This window comes from Mustelus asterias, chromosome 4 (assembly GCF_964213995.1).
Source record: "Mustelus asterias chromosome 4, sMusAst1.hap1.1, whole genome shotgun sequence".
Classification (NCBI taxonomy): Eukaryota; Metazoa; Chordata; class Chondrichthyes; order Carcharhiniformes; family Triakidae; genus Mustelus; species Mustelus asterias.
This window is the reverse complement of record NC_135804.1, coordinates 14486570-14505360: the sequence shown is the minus strand read 5'-3', so window position 1 is coordinate 14505360 and position 18791 is coordinate 14486570. Positions and strand designations below refer to the sequence as shown.

At 42.8% G+C, this 18791-nt stretch overlaps 1 protein-coding gene across 4 annotated transcripts; it reads right to left on the bottom strand.

The window, feature by feature from the left end:
- Positions 1–416: 416 nt before the first annotated feature.
- cox4i1 (cytochrome c oxidase subunit 4I1) lies at positions 417–10642 on the bottom strand. 4 transcript variants are annotated; one of them, XM_078210587.1, is made up of 6 exons: positions 8704–10567; positions 7378–7565; positions 7215–7288; positions 5044–5208; positions 1878–2009; positions 417–682 (listed from the first exon to the last, which is right to left on the bottom strand). In XM_078210587.1, exons 3-6 carry the CDS (start codon positions 7285–7287, stop codon positions 546–548), a joined length of 507 nt encoding a protein of 168 aa, XP_078066713.1. In that variant the 5' UTR covers position 7288; positions 7378–7565; positions 8704–10567; the 3' UTR covers positions 417–545. The 4 variants fall into 4 exon arrangements, with proteins under 4 accessions (XP_078066713.1, XP_078066715.1, XP_078066714.1 ...); XM_078210589.1 differs by having other exon boundaries at positions 7378–7463; XM_078210588.1 differs by having other exon boundaries at positions 10203–10567.
- Between the last annotated feature and the right edge of the window lie 8149 nt (positions 10643–18791).

Here is an 18791-nt window from a genome sequence, read left to right as displayed (position 1 = left end):
TATGCCAAAGTGTCTGTACTTGTGATCCTGTCAATTTTGTTCCAGGTTCTGGTATCTTTTCCGTTCAGCCTCAAATGCTCGAGATATCAGCTTTTGAAAGAGTAATCAATGTTTTTTCACACAAAACCAGAATATTAAATGAAGCTCACCATAAAAGGGACTAAATAGATAATACATTCAACATTGACTTTAATGCGCAGAAACTCATTGTATTAATGATATTACAGCACAAGTTGCTCAAGACCCTCACTTGGATTTAGGGCAATTTGACTATAATACATCCTTTAGATGACAGTAAATTGGAAGGATTCCTGCAGAAATATTTCAAAAGTACTAGGGTGTTGTTTCCAGCTTCTGCATCCTCCCCATCTCAAGTTAGAAATTGCCACTTTTAAAACAACAACCAGCAGACAAACTCACGTAAAGCAGTCAAGTTTATTATATTCAATTTACAGATTAACACCAGACTGTAAGTTGAAGTCCTGAACACATAAGCTCATATTTGAAATGTTAAATGAGTAACCGTTAAGGATTCCAGTGCACATTCATTTCTTCCACTTGTTATTTTCATAATCCCACATTGAAGCAATGCCTTCAACTGGGTTCATCTTCATGTCCAACATTCTTTTGGTCTGCTTTGCCTTCCAGTCATCAGAGAACGTGAGAGGAACATCACCATACACTGCAGGCAAGAGACACACATTAGAGCACCAACAATTGGTTCCTCCAGCTGGAATCTAATACTTGAATAAATTGTTCACCCTTTTAATGAGCAGTAACAAGAGTATGATTGAGAAAGTTGAAGATATAAATGTATATTTCCTCTGCTTGGAAGTCTTGCCAGTTTAAGCTGGTGCTTTGACCCTTTTCTGATGGCAGCATCTTATTTCAATTATAGGAATGTTTACTTCGCAAGTATGTTGCCACATTGACAGTTTTATACATTGGAAAATGCCAGTTATTTTCAGATTCTGAATTCAATGACATTTCCTCGTGTTAATATCATTGAAAATAAAAGGAAATCTTTTGTCATTAAAATGATGCAAAATTGTGCAGAATTACATAGAATATGCAGCACAAACAGACAATTAACCATTCATGCTGACATTTATGCTCCACTTAAGCCTCATCTAACTATCAGTATAACCCTCTATTCCCTGTTCCATAATACAATACCCCCCAAGAAACCGTAACTTGGAAATATTCCTGAATATTTCACAAGTACTTGAATTTTTAAAAATGCATATATTCTTAAGCAAACCGCAATGCTAAGCCATCCTTCCCCAATCCTGGGTATTCATTCAGTTCAAGCACAGACAATGCAGGAGGCTGTGCTGCACACATGAGGGTGGCACAGTGGCTAGCTCTGCTGCCTCATTGCACCAGGGACCTGGGTTCAATTTCTGGCTTGGGTCAACTGTCTGTGCACAGTCTGCACGTTCTCCCTGTGTCTGCGTGGGCTTCCTTCGGGTGCTCCGGTTCCCTCCCACAGTCTGAAAGACATGCTGGTTAGGTGCATTGGCCGTGCTAAATTCTTAGTATACCGGAACAGGCGCCAGAGTGTGGTGACTAGGGGATTTTCGCAGTAATTTCATTGCAGTGTTAATGCAAGCCTACTTGTGACACTAATAAATAAACTTAAATGTGCAATGTGACCCAAAATCTTTCCCTTCTAAAATTACATAACTGTGCCCATCTTGGACAGCCAACTTGATTCGACCCAACATTCTCTGCCAGGGGGCAACTACTGGGTACTCACTCAGTTCAAGCACAGATAATACAAGGGGTTGTGCTGCATATATGGTGTGTGTAATGTGGCCTAACACAAGGTTCGACATAACATCTCTCATCTAGTACAACAACCTCATTCCACTTACCAAACGTCTTCTGCCACAAGACAATCAGTCCAGTAAAACCCACCATGAAAAGAACTCCACCAAAAACAGTTTTCCATTCACCTGATGATTTGTTCATCTCTGCAAAGCTTTGGTGAAAGCGAATACGATACACTGAGGAAATTAATTAAAACCAAATTAATAAGAAATGTCTTTTTTTTTTAAGCATACCTACTTTTTAAAAAAAAATAACTTCGAAAGACAAGTGGTTAGGGAGACTTAATAGGTGTCCAAAATCAGGAAGGGTTTGGCAGTAGCAAATGTTTCCAATGGCAAAAGGTTCAGAAACCAGAAGACACAGTAAGTGCCAAAAGAAAGAGGGACAAAAAGAGGGTTTTTAAAAACTAAGTTATGACCTGAAGGCACTGCCTGAAACGAGGTGGAAGCAAATTCAATAAGAACTTTCAAAAGGGAGTTGGATAAATATGTGAAGGGGGGAAATTTTGCACGGCCACAGAGAAAAGGCAGGGAAATAGGGCTAATCACAAAGCTCTTTCAGGGAGCTGGCAGACACGATGGCTCAAATGGCCTCCTTTTGTACAGTTTCATTCTATCCTTCAAGCTAGGCTTCTAACTAAGAAGCAAAGTGCAATTACATTGCTTGCTACAGAATGAGTATGTTCCAAAGGCAGCATTTCATTCACATAGACCTGCCTGTTAGGAGTTATTCAGTTTGTTCGCCAGGCTACTAGAAAAGAAAAATGCCATGCAATTGCACTTAGAGGCGAGATAGGGAAAGAACTGCATTTTGTCTCACAGCTCGCGCTCTTCACTTTGCAGGTATCACAAGCCCATGGAGAAATCCACAACCTTCTCCCAAAAAATAATTCTTAGAACCAAGTAACGGAGGGAAAAGGGAGAAAGAACCTGAGAGAGAGGCAAAAAAAGAAATAATTGCAGCGGAATTTAAGTAAACCAGCTGCCACACAATTGTTTTAACAGAATGTAACGCAAGTCATTTTTAATAACCAAAATATGAAACTAAAAAGATTCCACAAAAGATAAGCAGCAAAATTGGTTTTAAACACTTGTATACTTGTCAGCGCATATCCAAGTGATGAAAAATATTTAACCAAAAATAGCGGGGAGGGGTTTGGAGTTTTTGGGAGGAAGCGGGGGGTAGAGAGCTGGAAGCATCAAGTAAGAAGCTCAGGATACTTACCAAGGTATCAATTAGAATAAAATAAAATTTAAGTGGCTCAATAGATTATTCCCCTCGCTGGGGAGCCTAGAACAGTCTCAGAATAAAGGGTCAGCCACTTCAGACTGGAGGTGAGGAGAAATGTCTTCAAAAAGGTTTGAATCGTTGGATGCTCAGTTGATCAGTCCATTTTATGACCGAGATCTACGGGTTTTTTGAAAACTAAGGGAAGGGAGGGACGAGGAGTGTGTGAAGGAAGGTGAAGCTGACATAGATCAGCCACAATCTTATTGAATGATTGAGCAGGACTGGATGGTCTATGCAAGCTCCTATTTCTCATGGTCTTATTATCCTCGTGCCTGTATGTCCCAAAGGGGACTTGTGAGGTAACATTCATGCTGTACATTACTGTGGACAATTAAAAACTGCATATTTGATTAAATTGTATCTTATCTGATTATTTTTCAGGGAAAGAATAGGAGGGAAGGATCAACTGGAAAACCTTAACCAACTCATCAGAAGTTCTTTGGTTCTACGTGAATTTAAATACACACAGTTCTGCCCTTCTCAGCTTAATGAAAATCATCCGTACACAGAGTTATCCAGATATAAAATATCTAATCCATTAACCTAGCCTGTAAACAATTTTAAAGGAATATAAATCAGATAGCCACCACCTTAATTTCCAGCCTGTACAGACATGAGCAGAATTCAGTTGGTCAGTGGGGAAGATGTTTCTATTAGGAGACACTAGGAGACAGCCTCAGAGTAAAGGGACGACACTTTAGAACAGAGATGAGGAGGAACTTTGTCAGCCACAGGGTGGTGAATCTGTGGAGTTCATTGCCACAGAAGGCTGTGAAGACCAGGTCATTTAGTGTATTTAAGACAAGAGGTAGATAGGTTCTTGATTGGGAAGGGAATCAAAGGTTACAGGGAATGGGGGGAGGATGGGGTTGAGAAACATATCAGCCATGATCAAATGGTGGAGCAGACGCGATGGGCCAAATGGCCTAATTCTGCACCTATCCCTTATGGTCTAGCAGTTGGATACAAGGTAAAATCCGTATCAGAAAAGGAAACACTTAAAGGGAATGCTTATTGCTCTTGGAAACAGCTAGCACAGCCACAATGGGCTGATTGGTCACCTGCTACACTGGAAAATTCAGATTTTATTCTACAAAAGTTTCTGCTTAATTATTATTCAATTAATCTTCCCAAAGTATGTACAATGATGCCAGGCAATGACAGGATTGAACTCCGGTGCAAAGCTTCCACAGTCAATTAGCCGGCCAATCTCGAGACTTTCACAAAGAGCGTCATGGCTGAGTGTTAATTGTATAAATGAAGGTTAAACGTATACAGGTGGAAGGCATAGGGTGATTACACTTAATCAAAGAGACATTTATCAACACTGGTGTGGTCAGGTTAGGCATTTGTAATGTTTCGCTTTGCGGATAAATTTAAAATTTAGATGAGATTGGCTTGGGTCTCCTATTTCACCAACTGGTCATTAGGAGTTTAACCACCAGGGGGTGATTTGCACCAACAAAACTATCTCGCAGCATCTCCAGGAACAGTGAAAAAACAATGGCAAACTTGAATGCTTTTGAAGTTACCGAATAACTGAGTCTGAAGATGTGCTAAACTGAACTTCCACGCACCTTATTCGCAGACATTGAGAACTGGAGTAAACAGATCTCTTCCTTCACTATACCCATACACAGTATTTACTGAAGGCATCTTGAGATTCATGCAGTCAAGTTCCAGCTGATTGCAAGTAAACCAGCCCCAACCCTCTACCCTCCCCTCTCCCCAACCTCCGTTCCCCTCCCCTCCCCCAACCCTTTACTGTCAGCTTCCCCCCAACACCCGTTTCTCCTCTCCCCCCCCCCCCCCAACCGCCAAACCTCTTCCCTTGCCTTCACTGCAGCTCACCCCCAACCACCAAATCAGACAGGTCCAATATCAGCACGCAGTTTACACAACATCACTTCAGTTACTTACACTGCAGCTTCTCATCGCTGGAAAGAGAAACCCAAGAGCTTTTCTCCTTTTCCTTCAGGGACTTCTGCTCTCCAGACAGTTTATCCACAAAGTCAATGGCAGTAAGAGGCTCATCTTTACGATCGTAGTAAGCGGAAAGTGAAAAATCGTCAATCTTTGCAACACCTGCAGAGGTGAGAGATTTCTTAATGCATCAGCAGGCAATAAAATGAAAACACAAGCATACATACCCACAAAGAAAAGGCAGCAGTGAGCATATTTCAGATCTTGTGGCTTTCCATCCACTAATATTTGGATTAATCTCTGCAAATCTTGGTTAAACTGTGTTGAAAGCAGTTACTCAAAGTATTCGCACTATGTGAGCTGTGACTCGCAAATGCATTTTGGCTATGTGTTAAACTAATACATAATGTGGTTAGTTTAGCTTAGACCTACTTTTTCTAAATACAACACTGAGTTAATGGACTTAGAAATTTTCCTGCTATCAGAATTTTCTGACATGACCATAAATCCCAAAGCTTCTGGTCTACATTTATGATCCAGATATTGATTTCCAATGTAAGCACGCATTTCCTCGAGACACTAAATATAGGACAGAGGATACAATTTCCTGAAGGGCTTAGCCGTGAATGGCAAATTAAATTTAACTCAACATTTAAAGCTTTCCACATTGTAATTTTATATAAATTGGAACAATGAATGGGACCAAATTGGCAGACAGACTCAGGAAGTGACTTCAAAATATGGGAGACTAATCCGTTTTCATGTCTGCACAATGTGGAAGAACAGTTGAAAGGAATGTGCTGGAGCATATAGAACAAACAGTACAGTACATGTCTTGAGGTTATACTGAGCCTGTGATACTTCAGCCAGATCACATTTGGACAATTGATTCATTTCTGTGCACAGTGCTGACAAAAGCGCTGAGGCGTTCATGTGTTGCTTTTTTTGTTCGTAATTCCAGATTTTATTGATTGAGTTTAAATTCCACCAGCTGCCATGCTAGGATTTGAACCCATGTCCCCAGAGCATTAACTGGAGCCTCAGGATTGCTAGTACAGTGACATTACCACTTGTTACCCTTCTCCAAATCAAACCACCCTTCAAACTTAAAGATGTGCTGGTGAGGTGGATTGGCCATGCTAAATTTAGTCCCTTATTGTCCAAAGATGTGTAGGTTAGGTGGATTAGCCATGGGGGAGGGGGCACCTGGAGAGATGCTCTGTCGGAGAGTCGGTGCAGCCTTGGTGGACCAAATGGCCTCCTCCTGCACAGTAGGGATTCTATGGATTAATTTATCCCCATCTTTTAGCACCGCAATTATTCACCAGCAGAGCACTCGCATGCAGTATAAAAGTTTTGACTAAATAAAGTTAGATAAGCATATTTATCCTTGAACTAAGGACAAAAAGCTTTTGATTTAGTTTAGACATCATCTTCAAAAGTTTAAGCGTAGAAGTATCTAGACTGATTTTGGTGCAAAATGTCTGTCACTGCTCCATTGCAGTGACAGACACTGCAAATAGTTTTAATTTAAATTTTCATCGAGAAGTTCAATGAAATACGATATAAAAACTACCACCAAATGTCATCCATTGTATGGTGCTAACTCAATGATACATTGTCATTAAAACCAAATAAACTGATTCATTGCATAAACATCTAATGCTACACTAATAAGACCATAATCATGCAATAAGATTAAGAACCAGCATTCATTTGTGGGACATGGGCGTCGCGGGCTGGCCAACATTTATTACACATCTCTAGTTGTCCTTGTTCAGAGGGCAGTTGAAAGTCAACCACATTGCTGTGGCTCTGGAGTCACACGTAGGCCAGACCAGGTAAGGATGGCAAATGTCCTTCCCTAAAGGACATTAGTGAACCAGATGGGTTTTTCCAACAATCAACAATGGTTTCATGGTCATCAGTAGATTCTTAATTCCAGATATTTTTTTATATTGGAATTGGAATTCAAATTCCACGATCTGCCAAGGCAGGATTCGAATCTGGGTCCCCAGAACATTAGCTGAGTTTCTGGATTAATAGTCTAGCGATAATACCACTAGGCCATTGATGGAGATTTAAAACATGTAATCAGTCAAAATTAGACCAACATTCTAACTCAGCACTAGAATTTAGAACCTCTAACCACAGAATTTGCTACTCACCCTGTCCTCGCACGCAAACAGATGTAGAAAGTGCACGCTTGGTGACGAGGCTGAGAGCCCTGGAAGCCAACATCCTGCAATGGTTTAACAAAGCACATTCGTCAGAACCAAGTGACTCCCGTCAGTAACATTGTTAGAAAGTGTTTAGAAATTCAATGCCTACGAGCATTCAGCACAGCATGTGGCAGAAGTTGCAAACACCAAAGCTTTGATGATTCATGAGCAGGGCCAAAGTTCTAATCTGATCACCTTCAGAGAAAATGCGAAAGGGCAATCTTCAGAGATGAACAGCCACGAGCAAAACCAAAGGTGGATTGATCAGATGAATCCAGTCACCTTTGGAATTATAAACTTCAAGAAAAAAAACAGGTTCAATTGAACATCTTAATTTTCCTTATGAAAAGTTCTAAGATTGGGGGGACTCAATTAATCGTTAACATGTACTAATCATTTGTAATCTGAGATTAAGCAATATTGATAGTGTTGGAAGTATTATAACAGGCAGTGGAATCTCCCACAGCCCGACTACAGAACAAACATTTCCTTGACTCTGTCTTTCCTTAGTTCAGTGAGGGGGTCAACAGCATTACTGCATATTACTAATCCTAGTTACACAGCAAAGTAACGATGTGCAAATATACAAAAATATAACCTGCATAAATATTCAGATCATCAAAAGCAATTCTTGCAGGGTATCTTATATTGGGGCACATGCTTGGTGCAGAGCTGACTGGACAATACCCAGTATGACCTTGCAGAGTAACTTCAGAAGGACACACACAAGAACATTTGAAATTATATTGTGGCATTTCTATTCAATCCAGTTAGGTGGCCACACCCAGAATGATTATTTCCTCAAAAAATCTACTGTAATAAACTAGAACAAAGATTCCATCCTATGGTTTCACTTCCCTGATTTATCTGTAATTAATTCAAATAGACACATGGAAGTTCAAACGTTGACTAGACTAGAAGACATCACCTATCAATTAATAGGACCTAAACTAAAAAATCCTGTAGAAAGAATATTCCACTGTGCAGGGCAACTATACAAAATTCACTTGTAGAATAAATTCCAGCAACAAATAAGCAACAATTGCAGAGAAGAGGAAGTATTTGAGGCTGAATAATAGTTTATTATTGACTGAAGCAAGGATACAGTCAGACAGTACTACCTGACTGGAACTGCAATTTACCTGTCCAAGTTGTTGAATGGCCTATTCCTGTCTCTATGACCCTTACCGAGAATATATAGAGAATATGACCTATAGAGAATATGACCCATACTGAGAACTGCTATAGAGTGTCAGCAGAATCTATGGAGAAATTCAAACTGAATAGAATGGATATTTCCAACTGTTAAAGCAAAATAGGATTAATTGATTACCACTGCAGTTTAACTATGACACACCATCAAAGGATTGAAATGGTAAAAATGCCATAACTGCTAATCATGCAAAGCTGGGATATACTTTAAGGTTCAAAATACCTTGATTAATTCTTCAATCCCTGGCAACAGAACATGGAATTATTACCCTGCGAAACTCCAACTTATTTGCTAGCCTAATTATCCTAAAAGCGAAACTAGGTTTGCAAACACTAACATCCAAATATTCTCAGTATGGAAATACAGTTGACATCAGATTAGCTTCAGGTCACTAAGGAGCACAATTTATTTTTAAATAAGATGTATATTAATGTCCAGCACAAATAATTTCAGATGGGCAGTGCTTGGAACAAATTAGCATTGAAAGGGGTCATAAAAACCCAAGTTGGAGATGGGAAAAGGATACTTAGCTCAGTCCCTTCTTTCAAATAAATTAGTTTGGACAGGAACCCATTCATCCTGATTTAGCAGGCCAAAGCACGAGGAAAAGACAGGCAACTAAATTACAATCAGACGCCACTTCCTTGCAGGCAGCTGCACTCCACGCAACATTCTCGGTGTTCAGAGATGCTTCAATTGAAAGGCTGCGGTTGTGCCAATTTAACAAAACACAATTTGAAACTCTCAGCCATATTGCCCAATCTAACCAGCTGACCAACCAATCCTACGTGGATAACCTGGCACTTGAGAATTTTGCAAATTTGTGTCCCCCTCCCCGCAGTTCAACTGGTAAGGGAACTCGATATTTTCATGCAGATGATACCAAATTCAACCTAAAACAATGCAACAGTAGATGTGCAAATCAGTGAGACACATCCAGTGATGGTACAGAAGCCCATCACTTGTTCCTTCTTTTCACCTAACATACACATCAGGATTTATGGAGATGAAGGTGAAGGTTGAAGAGTGATTCCCTGAGGGGTTAAAGTGGCTGCTCAGTGACACAGTGGTTAGCACCGCAACCTCACAGCACCAGGGACCCGGGTTCGATTCCCAGCTTTGGGTCACCGTACGTGCAGAGTCCGCACGTTCTCCCCACGTCTGCGTGGGTTTCCTCCAGGTGCTCCAGTTTCCTCCCACAGTCCGAAAGACGTGCTGGTCAGGTGCATTGGCCGTGCTAAATTCTCTCTCAGTGTACCCGAACAGGCGCCGGAGTGTGGCAACTAAGAGATTTTCACAGTAACTTCAATGCAGTGTTAATGTAGGTCTACTTGTGACACTAATAAATTAAATAAAGAAGGGAGGGGTGTTTTTGCAAAGTAATCTAGCACAGGCTGGGGTGAGGATGTGCTTTGTACAGTGATTCCCTCCCTCCCCACCCCCTTGTTAGAAACATAGAAAATAGGTATAGGAGTAGGCCATTTGGCCCTTCAAGGCGACACCACAATTCAATATTATGGCTGATTATACACTTTCACTATCCCACTCCAGCTTTCTCTCCATAGTCCTTCATCCCTTTAGCCACAAGGGCAACATCCAGCTCCCTCTTGAATGTATCTAACAAACTGGCCCCCAACAGCTTTCTGTGGTAGAGAATTCCACAGGTTCACACCCCTCTGAGTGAAGAAGTTCTTCCTCATCCCCAGTCCTGAACCGCTTACCCCTAAGACTGTGCTGAAAGCTGCACAGTTACTTCCTGCTTTGAGAGGCAGTGGGAGTGTTCCCTCCCTCTGCTCTTACTGGGGGGGGGGGAGGAAGGCCTGAGAGACCCCCCATCCCCCCTCTTCCCTTCCCCCATCCCCTTCCCTTCCCACTGTCAGGGGATCCAGGGCCCAGGCCCCGGGCCTCAGCAGAGCCACCGCCAAGGTCAGGCCGTCCCGGGGCCGGCTCCGGGCGGCTCCATGGGGCCTGGGGAAGCGGGACAGCCGCTGCCGGCAGGGGGAAAGGGCAGCAGGGGCTGCTCCCCCCGCGGTCCCCCGGGAACAAGCCCACCCTGGCGGAGCACAAGGACACTCACTCTGTAACTGCAGCGCACAACCACCCGGAGAGAGAGAGAGAGCGGAACTGACGCAGCGCCGCCGGATGTCACCCCTGCGCCTGCGCACAGCCAGCTGGGAGAGAGTGTGTACCCCAACCCAACCAGCAGGGGGAGCAAATCCATCCAGTGTCAACTATCTCCATACACTGTGTGTATGGACCCACTGTGAGATATCCACATACACTGTGTATATAGACCCAGTGTGAGATATCCTCATATACTGTGTATATGGACCCAGTGTGGGATATCCCCATACACTGTGTATATAGACCCAGTGCGAGATATCCCCATACACTGTGTATATAGACCCAGTGTGAGATATCCACATACACTGTGTATATAGACCCAGTGTGAGATATCCCCATACACTGTGTATATAGACCCAGTGTGAGATATCCCCATACACTGTGTATATGGACCCAATGTGGGATATCCCCATGTGGAGTTTTTTCAAGGAGCAGCTACTGCGAGTCTGTGATAGGTATGTCCCTGTCAGGCAAGGAGGAATTGGTAGGGCTAGGGAACCGTGGTGCACCAAAAAAGTTTCTTTGTTGGTTAAAAAGAAAAAGGAGGCTTATGTTCGGACGAGACGTGAGCACTCGGGTAGTGCACTAGAAAGCTTTAGATTGGCTAAGAGGGAGTTGAAGAGCGAGCTTAGAAGGGCTAAAAGGGGACATGAGAAGACTTTGGCGGATAGGGTTAAAGAGAATCCTAAGACGTTCTATAGGTATGTCAAGAACAGAAGGTTGGTTAGGGCAAGTTTAGGGCCAGTTATAGATGGCAGAGGGAAGTTATGTGTGGAACCGGAGGAGATTGGTGAAGCATTGAACCAATATTTCTCTTCGGTGTTCACGCAAGGGGACATGAATATAGCTGAGGAGGACACTGGGTTGCAAGGGAGTAGAATAGACAGTATTACAGTTGATAAGGAGGATGTGCAGGATATTCTGGAGGGTCTGAAAATAGATAAATCCCCTGGTCCGGATGGGATTTATCCAAGGATTCTCTGGGAGGCAAGAGAAGTGATTGCAGAGCCTCTGGCTCTGATCTTCAGGTCGTCGTTGGCCTCTGGTATAGTACCAGAAGATTGGAGGTTAGCGAATGTTGTCCCATTGTTTAAGAAGGGGAACAGAGACTTCCCCGGGAATTATAGACCGGTGAGTCTCACTTCTGTTGTCGGCAAGATGTTGGAAAAAATTATAAGGGATAGGATTTATAGTTATTTGGAGAGTAATGAATTGATAGGTGATAGTCAGCATGGTTTTGTGGCAGGTAGGTCGTGCCTTACTAACCTTATTGAGTTTTTTGAGAAAGTGACCAAGGAGGTGGATGGGGGCAAGGCAGTGGACGTGGTATATATGGATTTTAGTAAGGCGTTTGATAAGGTTCACCATGGTAGGCTTCTGCAGAAAATGCAGATGTATGGGATTGGGGGTGATCTAGGAAATTGGATCAGGAATTGGCTAGCGGATAGGAAACAGAGGGTGGTGGTTGATAGTAAATATTCATCATGGAGTGCGGTTACAAGTGGTGTACCTCAGGGATCTGTTTTGGGGCCACTGCTGTTTGTAATATTTATTAATGATCTGGATGAGGGTATAGTTGGGTGGATTAGCAAATTTGCTGATGACACCAAAGTCGGTGGTGTGGTAGACAGTGAGGAAGGGTGTCGTAGTTTGCAGGAAGACTTAGACAGGTTGCAAAGTTGGGCCGAGAGGTGGCGGATGGAGTTTAATGCGGAGAAGTGTGAGGTAATTCACTTTGGTAGGAATAACAGATGTGTTGAGTATAGGGCTAACGGGAGGACTATGAATAGTGTGGAGGAGCAGAGGGATCTAGGTGTATGTGTGCATAGATCCCTGAAAGTTGGGAATCAAGTAGATAAGGTTGTTAAGAAGGCATATGGTGTCTTGGCGTTTATTGGTAGGGGGATTGAATTTAGGAGTCGTAGCATTATGTTGCAACTGTACACAACTCTGGTGCGGCCGCACTTGGAGTACTGTGTGCAGTTCTGGTCCCCACATTACAGGAAGGATGTGGAGGCTTTGGAGAGGGTGCAGAGGAGGTTTACAAGGATGTTGCCTGGTATGGAGGGGAGATCCTATGAGGAGAGGCTGAGGGATTTGGGATTGTTTTCGCTGGAAAGGCGGCGGCTAAGAGGGGATCTTATTGAAACATATAAGATGATTAGAGGTTTAGATAGGGTGGATAGTGATAGCCTTTTTCCTCTGATGGAGAAATCCAGCACGAGGGGGCATGGCTTTAAATTGAGGGGGGGTAGTTATAGAACCGATGTCAGGGGTAGGTTCTTTACCCAGAGGGTGGTGAGGGATTGGAATGCCCTGCCAGCATCAGTAGTAAATGCGCCTAGTTTGGGGGCGTTTAAGAGATCCGTAGATAGGTTCATGGACGAAAAGAAATTGGTTTAGGTTGGAGGGTCACAGTTTTTTTTTAACTGGTCGGTGCAACATCGTGGGCCGAAGGGCCTGTTCTGCGCTGTAATGTTCTATGTTCTATGTTCTACTGTGTATATAGACCCAGTGTGGGATATCCCCATACACTGTGTATATAGACCCAGTGCGAGATATCCCCATACACTGTGTATATCGACCCAGTGTGAGATATCCCCATACACTGTGTATATAGACCCAGTGTGAGATATCCACATACACTGTGTATATAGACCCAGTGTGAGATATCCCCATACACTGTGTATATAGACCCAGTGTGAGATATCCCCATACACTGTGTATATGGACCCAGTGTGAGATATCCCCATACACTGTATATATGGACCCAGCGTGAGAAATCCCCATACACTGTGTATCTGGACCCAGTGTGAGATATCCTCATACACTGTGTATATCGACCCAGTGTGAGATATCCCCATACACTGTGTATATAGACCCAGTGTGAGATATCCACATACACTGTGTATATAGACCCAGTGTGAGATATCCACATACACTGTGTATATGGACCCAGTGTGAGATATCCCCATACACTGTGTATATGGACCCAGTGTGAGATATCCCCATACACTGTATATATGGACCCAGCGTGAGAAATCCCCATACACTGTGTATCTGGACCCAGTGTGAGATATCCTCATACACTGTGTATATGGACCCAGTGTGGGATATCCCCATACACTGTGTATATGGACCCAGCGTGAGATATCCCCATACACTGTATATATGGACCCAGTGTCAACTATCCCCATACACTGTGTATATGGACCGAATGTGAGATATCCCCTTACACTGTGTATCTGGACCAAGTGTGAGATGTCCCCATACACTGTGTATATGGACTCAGTGTGAGATATCCCCATACACTGTGTATATGGACCCAGTGTGAGATATCCCCATACACTGTGTATATGGACCCAGTGTGAGATATCCCCATACACTGTATATATGGACGCAGCGTGAGATATCCTCATACACTGTGTATATGGACCCAGTGTGAGATATCCTCAGACACTGTGAATATGGACCCAGTGTGGGATATCCCCATACACTGTGTATATGGACCCAGCGTGAGATATCCCCATACACTGTATATATGGACCCAGTGTCAGCTATCCCCATACACTGTGTATATGGACTGAATGTGAGATATCCCCATACACTGTGTATATAGACCCAGTGTCAACTATCCCCATACACTGTGTATATGGACCGAATGTGAGATATCCCCATACACTGTGTATCTGGACCAAGTGTGAGATGTCCCCATACACTGTGTATATGGACCCAGTGTGGGATATCCCCATACACTGTGTATATAGACCCAGTGTGAGATATCCCCATACACTGTGTATATGGACCCAGCGTGAGATATCCCCATACACTGTGTATATGGACTCAGTGTGAGATATCCCCATACACTGTGTATATGGACCCAGTGTGAGATATCCCCACACACTGTGTATATGGACCCAGTGTGAGATATCCCCATACACTGTATATATGGACCCAGCGTGAGATATCCCCATACACTGTGTATCTGGACCCAGTGTGAGATATGCCCATGCACTGTGTATATGGACCGAATGTGAGATATCCCCATACACTGGGTATATGGACCCAGTGTGGGATATCCCCATACACTGTGTATATGGACCCAGTGTGAGATATCCCCATACACTGTGTATATGGACCCAGCGTGAGATATCCCCATACACTGTGTATATGGACTCAGTGTGAGATATCCACATACACTCGTGTATATGGACCCAGTGTGGGATATCCCCATACACTGTGTATATGGACTCAGTGTGAGATATCCCCATACACTGTGTATCTGGACCCAGTGTGAGATATGCCCATGCACTGTGTATATGGACCGAATGTGAGATATCCCCATACACTGGGTATATGGACCCAGTGTGGGATATCCCCATACACTGTGTATATGGACCCAGTGTCAACTATCCCCATACACTGTGTATATGGACCCAGCGTGAGATATCCCCATACACTGTGTATATGGACTCAGTGTGAGATATCCACATACACTCGTGTATATGGACCCAGTGTGGGATATCCCCATACACTGTGTATATGGACTCAGTGTGAGATATCCCCATACACTGTGTATATGGACCCAGTGTGAGATATCCCCATACACTGTGTATATGGACCCAGTGTGAGATATCCCCATACACTGTATATATGGACCCAGCGTGAGATATCCCCATACACTGTGTATCTGGACCCAGTGTGAGATATGCCCATGCACTGTGTATATGGACCGAATGTGAGATATCCCCATACACTGGGTATATGGACCCAGTGTGGGATATCCCCATACACTGTGTATATGGACCCAGTGTGAGATATCCCCATACACTGTATATAAGGACCCAGTGTCAGCTATCCCCATACACTGTGTATATGGACTGAATGTGAGATATCCCCATACACTGTGTATATAGACCCAGTGTCAGCTATCCCCATACACTGTGTATATGGACCGAATGTGAGATATCCCCATACACTGTGTATATGGACCGAATGTGAGATATCCCCATACACTTTGTATATGGACCCAGTGTGGGATATCCCCATACACTGTGTATATGGATCTAGTGTGAGATACCCACATGCACTGTGTCTCTGGACCCCAATGTGAGATATCCCCATACGCTGTGTATCTGGACTGAATGTGAGATATCCCCATACAATGTGTACATGTACCCAATGTGAGATCTTCCCATACAGTGTATATGGACTGAATGTAAGATATCCCTATGCACTGTGTATCTGGACCAAGTGTGAGATATCCCCATACACTGTGTGTATGGGCCCAGTGTGAGATATCCCCATACACTGTGTCTCTGGACCCGTGTGACATATCCTCTTACGCAGTGTATATGGACTCTGTAAACAGATGGTAGACAGTGGCAACATTGAATTATGTCAGTTTAAGCTGGCTGTTGATGCAAGTGATATTGGCATTGGTGATGTGTTATTACAAGAAGATGCAGGTATCAACTGGCCTGTGGGATATTTTTCAAGAAAGTTACATTATCATCAACAGAAATATTTTACTGTCGAGAAGGAAACATTGAGTTTGGCTTTGGTATTGCAACATTTCAAAGTTTATGTTGCCAACAATGCATTGGAGACAACTGTTTATATGGACCACAATCCACTGTGAGGTTTGGAAAATTTTTGAGATTGGAATTTCAGACTGCTTTAATGAACTCTGTCACTCAACCATTTAACTTCAAACTTATCCGTGTGGCTGGAAGAGAAAACATAATTACAGATGCACTATTGAGGATTTAAATTGTGAAGAAGATTGGTGGGAAAGAACTGACATGGGCTTTATTTTCAACAAATGTTTGTGGTACATCTTCATCTAAATGCATTAATTGTGTAATGTGATTGCATATCAGTTGGAAATAGCAGGAAATGATTGTCAAATGAAATCATCTTTCTTAATTATGAAACTTAATTTCTAAAAATGGGGAGAGGTGTCAGGAAAAATAGTGATGACTTGAAAGTATCTGGGAAATCCAATAAATTGGAATGGTATTTTCTGGCAATATATTTTTAAAAACTATTGGAAAATGTAAGCTGTTTAAAGGCAGGAACAGTCTGACTATGTTAATAAAACTAGTGCTTTTGATATGTTGGTGAGCCTAGTAACACTGCAAACAGATGTTTACCCAAGGCAAGCTGATAACAATGGGGATTGTTACAGAAAGGGTTTGAATAAGGGGTTAGAAGTTCAAAGGAGGAAACAAGGGGCGGAATTTTATGGCTTCGCTTGTCCCGAAACTGTAAAATTTCGTCCAAGGTCAACGGACTTTCACATTGTCCACCCCTCGCCCGCTCCAATTCCTGTGAAAGGCAAGGCAGTAAAATTCCAGTGAAGGTGTGAACTTTGCATTTACACTCAAAAAAACAAACTCGCGAAATGAAGGTAGTTAAGTTTAACTTTTGAAGAGGTTAGTTCAGATAAGGGAAGATCAAAAGGTAAAAATGTTGCATCAGAAGATCAAACCAATGCCACCAACCTCAGCCACAGCAGGAATAACTGTTTAACTCAGCAAGCTGAGTCTGTGAAGAGAGCATGTCTTGAGAGGTTTGTTTTACCTCAGAAGCAAACAGCAAAGAGATATAATTGCCTGGTGCAGTAACGGTTACTGGATTTTATTGGTGTAGTATTTAAAAATCTGTAAGATGTTGTGGAATGCTTGGGAACAATTAGCTCTGAAGATAGTGAAATAATGGTTTTTGGTACTAGATAAAGTTAGAGACATTGTGGATAGCATTGTCTTATTTAAGTGCACTTCTAGTTTATTTTATTGGGTTTTTTTGCTTAATAAATATTTATTTTATTTAAAATCATCACAAAACATTTGTTACATCATTCTCTGAATTTTAAGTTTTAAGTTTATTTATTAGTGTCACAAGTAGGCTTACACTGCAATGAAGTTACTGTGAAAATCCCCTAGTCGCCACACTCTGATGCCTGTTCGGGAGGAAGAATTTAGCATGGCCAATGCACCTAACCAGCATGTCTTTTTGACTGTGGAAGGAAACCAGAGCACCCAGAGGAAACCCACGAAGAAACCGGGAGAATGTGCAGACTCTGCACAGGCAGTAACTCAAGTTGGGAATCAAACCCGGGTCTCTGGCACTGTGAGGCAGCAGTGCTAACCACTGTGCCACTGTACTACCCCTTTCAAACCTTTCCTCACATTATGTCAAATTGCAAAATTCAGTTGAGGGTTGTTGCTTCAAGTTTCCCTTCCGGGAGTTGGAACAATCCAGCATTAACCATCAGTCGTGTTCTTAACACCTGACAACTGTAGTACTGAAGATTTGTGCACCGGAACTAGCTGCACTCCAACCAAGCTGTTCCAAAGCAGCTACAACCCTGGCATCCACCAACAATGTGGAAAATTGCCCAGGTATGTCCTGCCCACAATAAGTGTCACAAATCCAACTGCCACTCTGCATCAACATTGTGGAGGGGGTGCCAATCAAGTGGGTTGTTTTGCCATCTAGCTTCTTGGTGTTGGAGCTGCATTTATCTAGGCAAGTGAGAGTATTCCATCGCACTTCTGACTTGTGCCTTGTAGATGATGAATAGGGTTTGGGGAATCAAGAGGTAAGATAATTGCTGAAGAATGCCCAGCCTCAGGTTTGTTGTTATAGCCAGCACTTCAGTTCAGTTCCTGGTCAATGGTAACCGCAGGATAGTGAGAGATTCGGGAATGATAAAGCCATTGACTATCAAGGGGAGAATATCTCTCCTTTGGGAAATGGTCATTGTCCGGCACTTGTGTGGTGCAAATGTTATTTGCCACTTCTCAACCCAGGAGCGAATGGCTTCCATGTCTTGCTGCAAATGGGCATGGACTATTTCAGCACCTGAGGAGTTGCAAGTGGACTGAACACCGCACAATCATGAGAGAAAATCCCCACTTCTGACCTTATGTTGGAAGGAAGGTCATAAATGAAGCAACTGAAGTTGGTTGGGTTCATGAGGAATTCTGGCAGGGATGTTCTGGAGCTGAAATGAATGCCTTCCAAAAAGATCATAACCATCTTACTTTGCGCTATGTACGGCCCAATTAGTGGAGATTGACTTCAATTTTGTTAGGGCATCCTGATACAACACACAGTCAGATGTTGCCTTGAAGTCAAGCCATTCAATGCCACGCTGGGTAGGTATTCTGTAATGATGT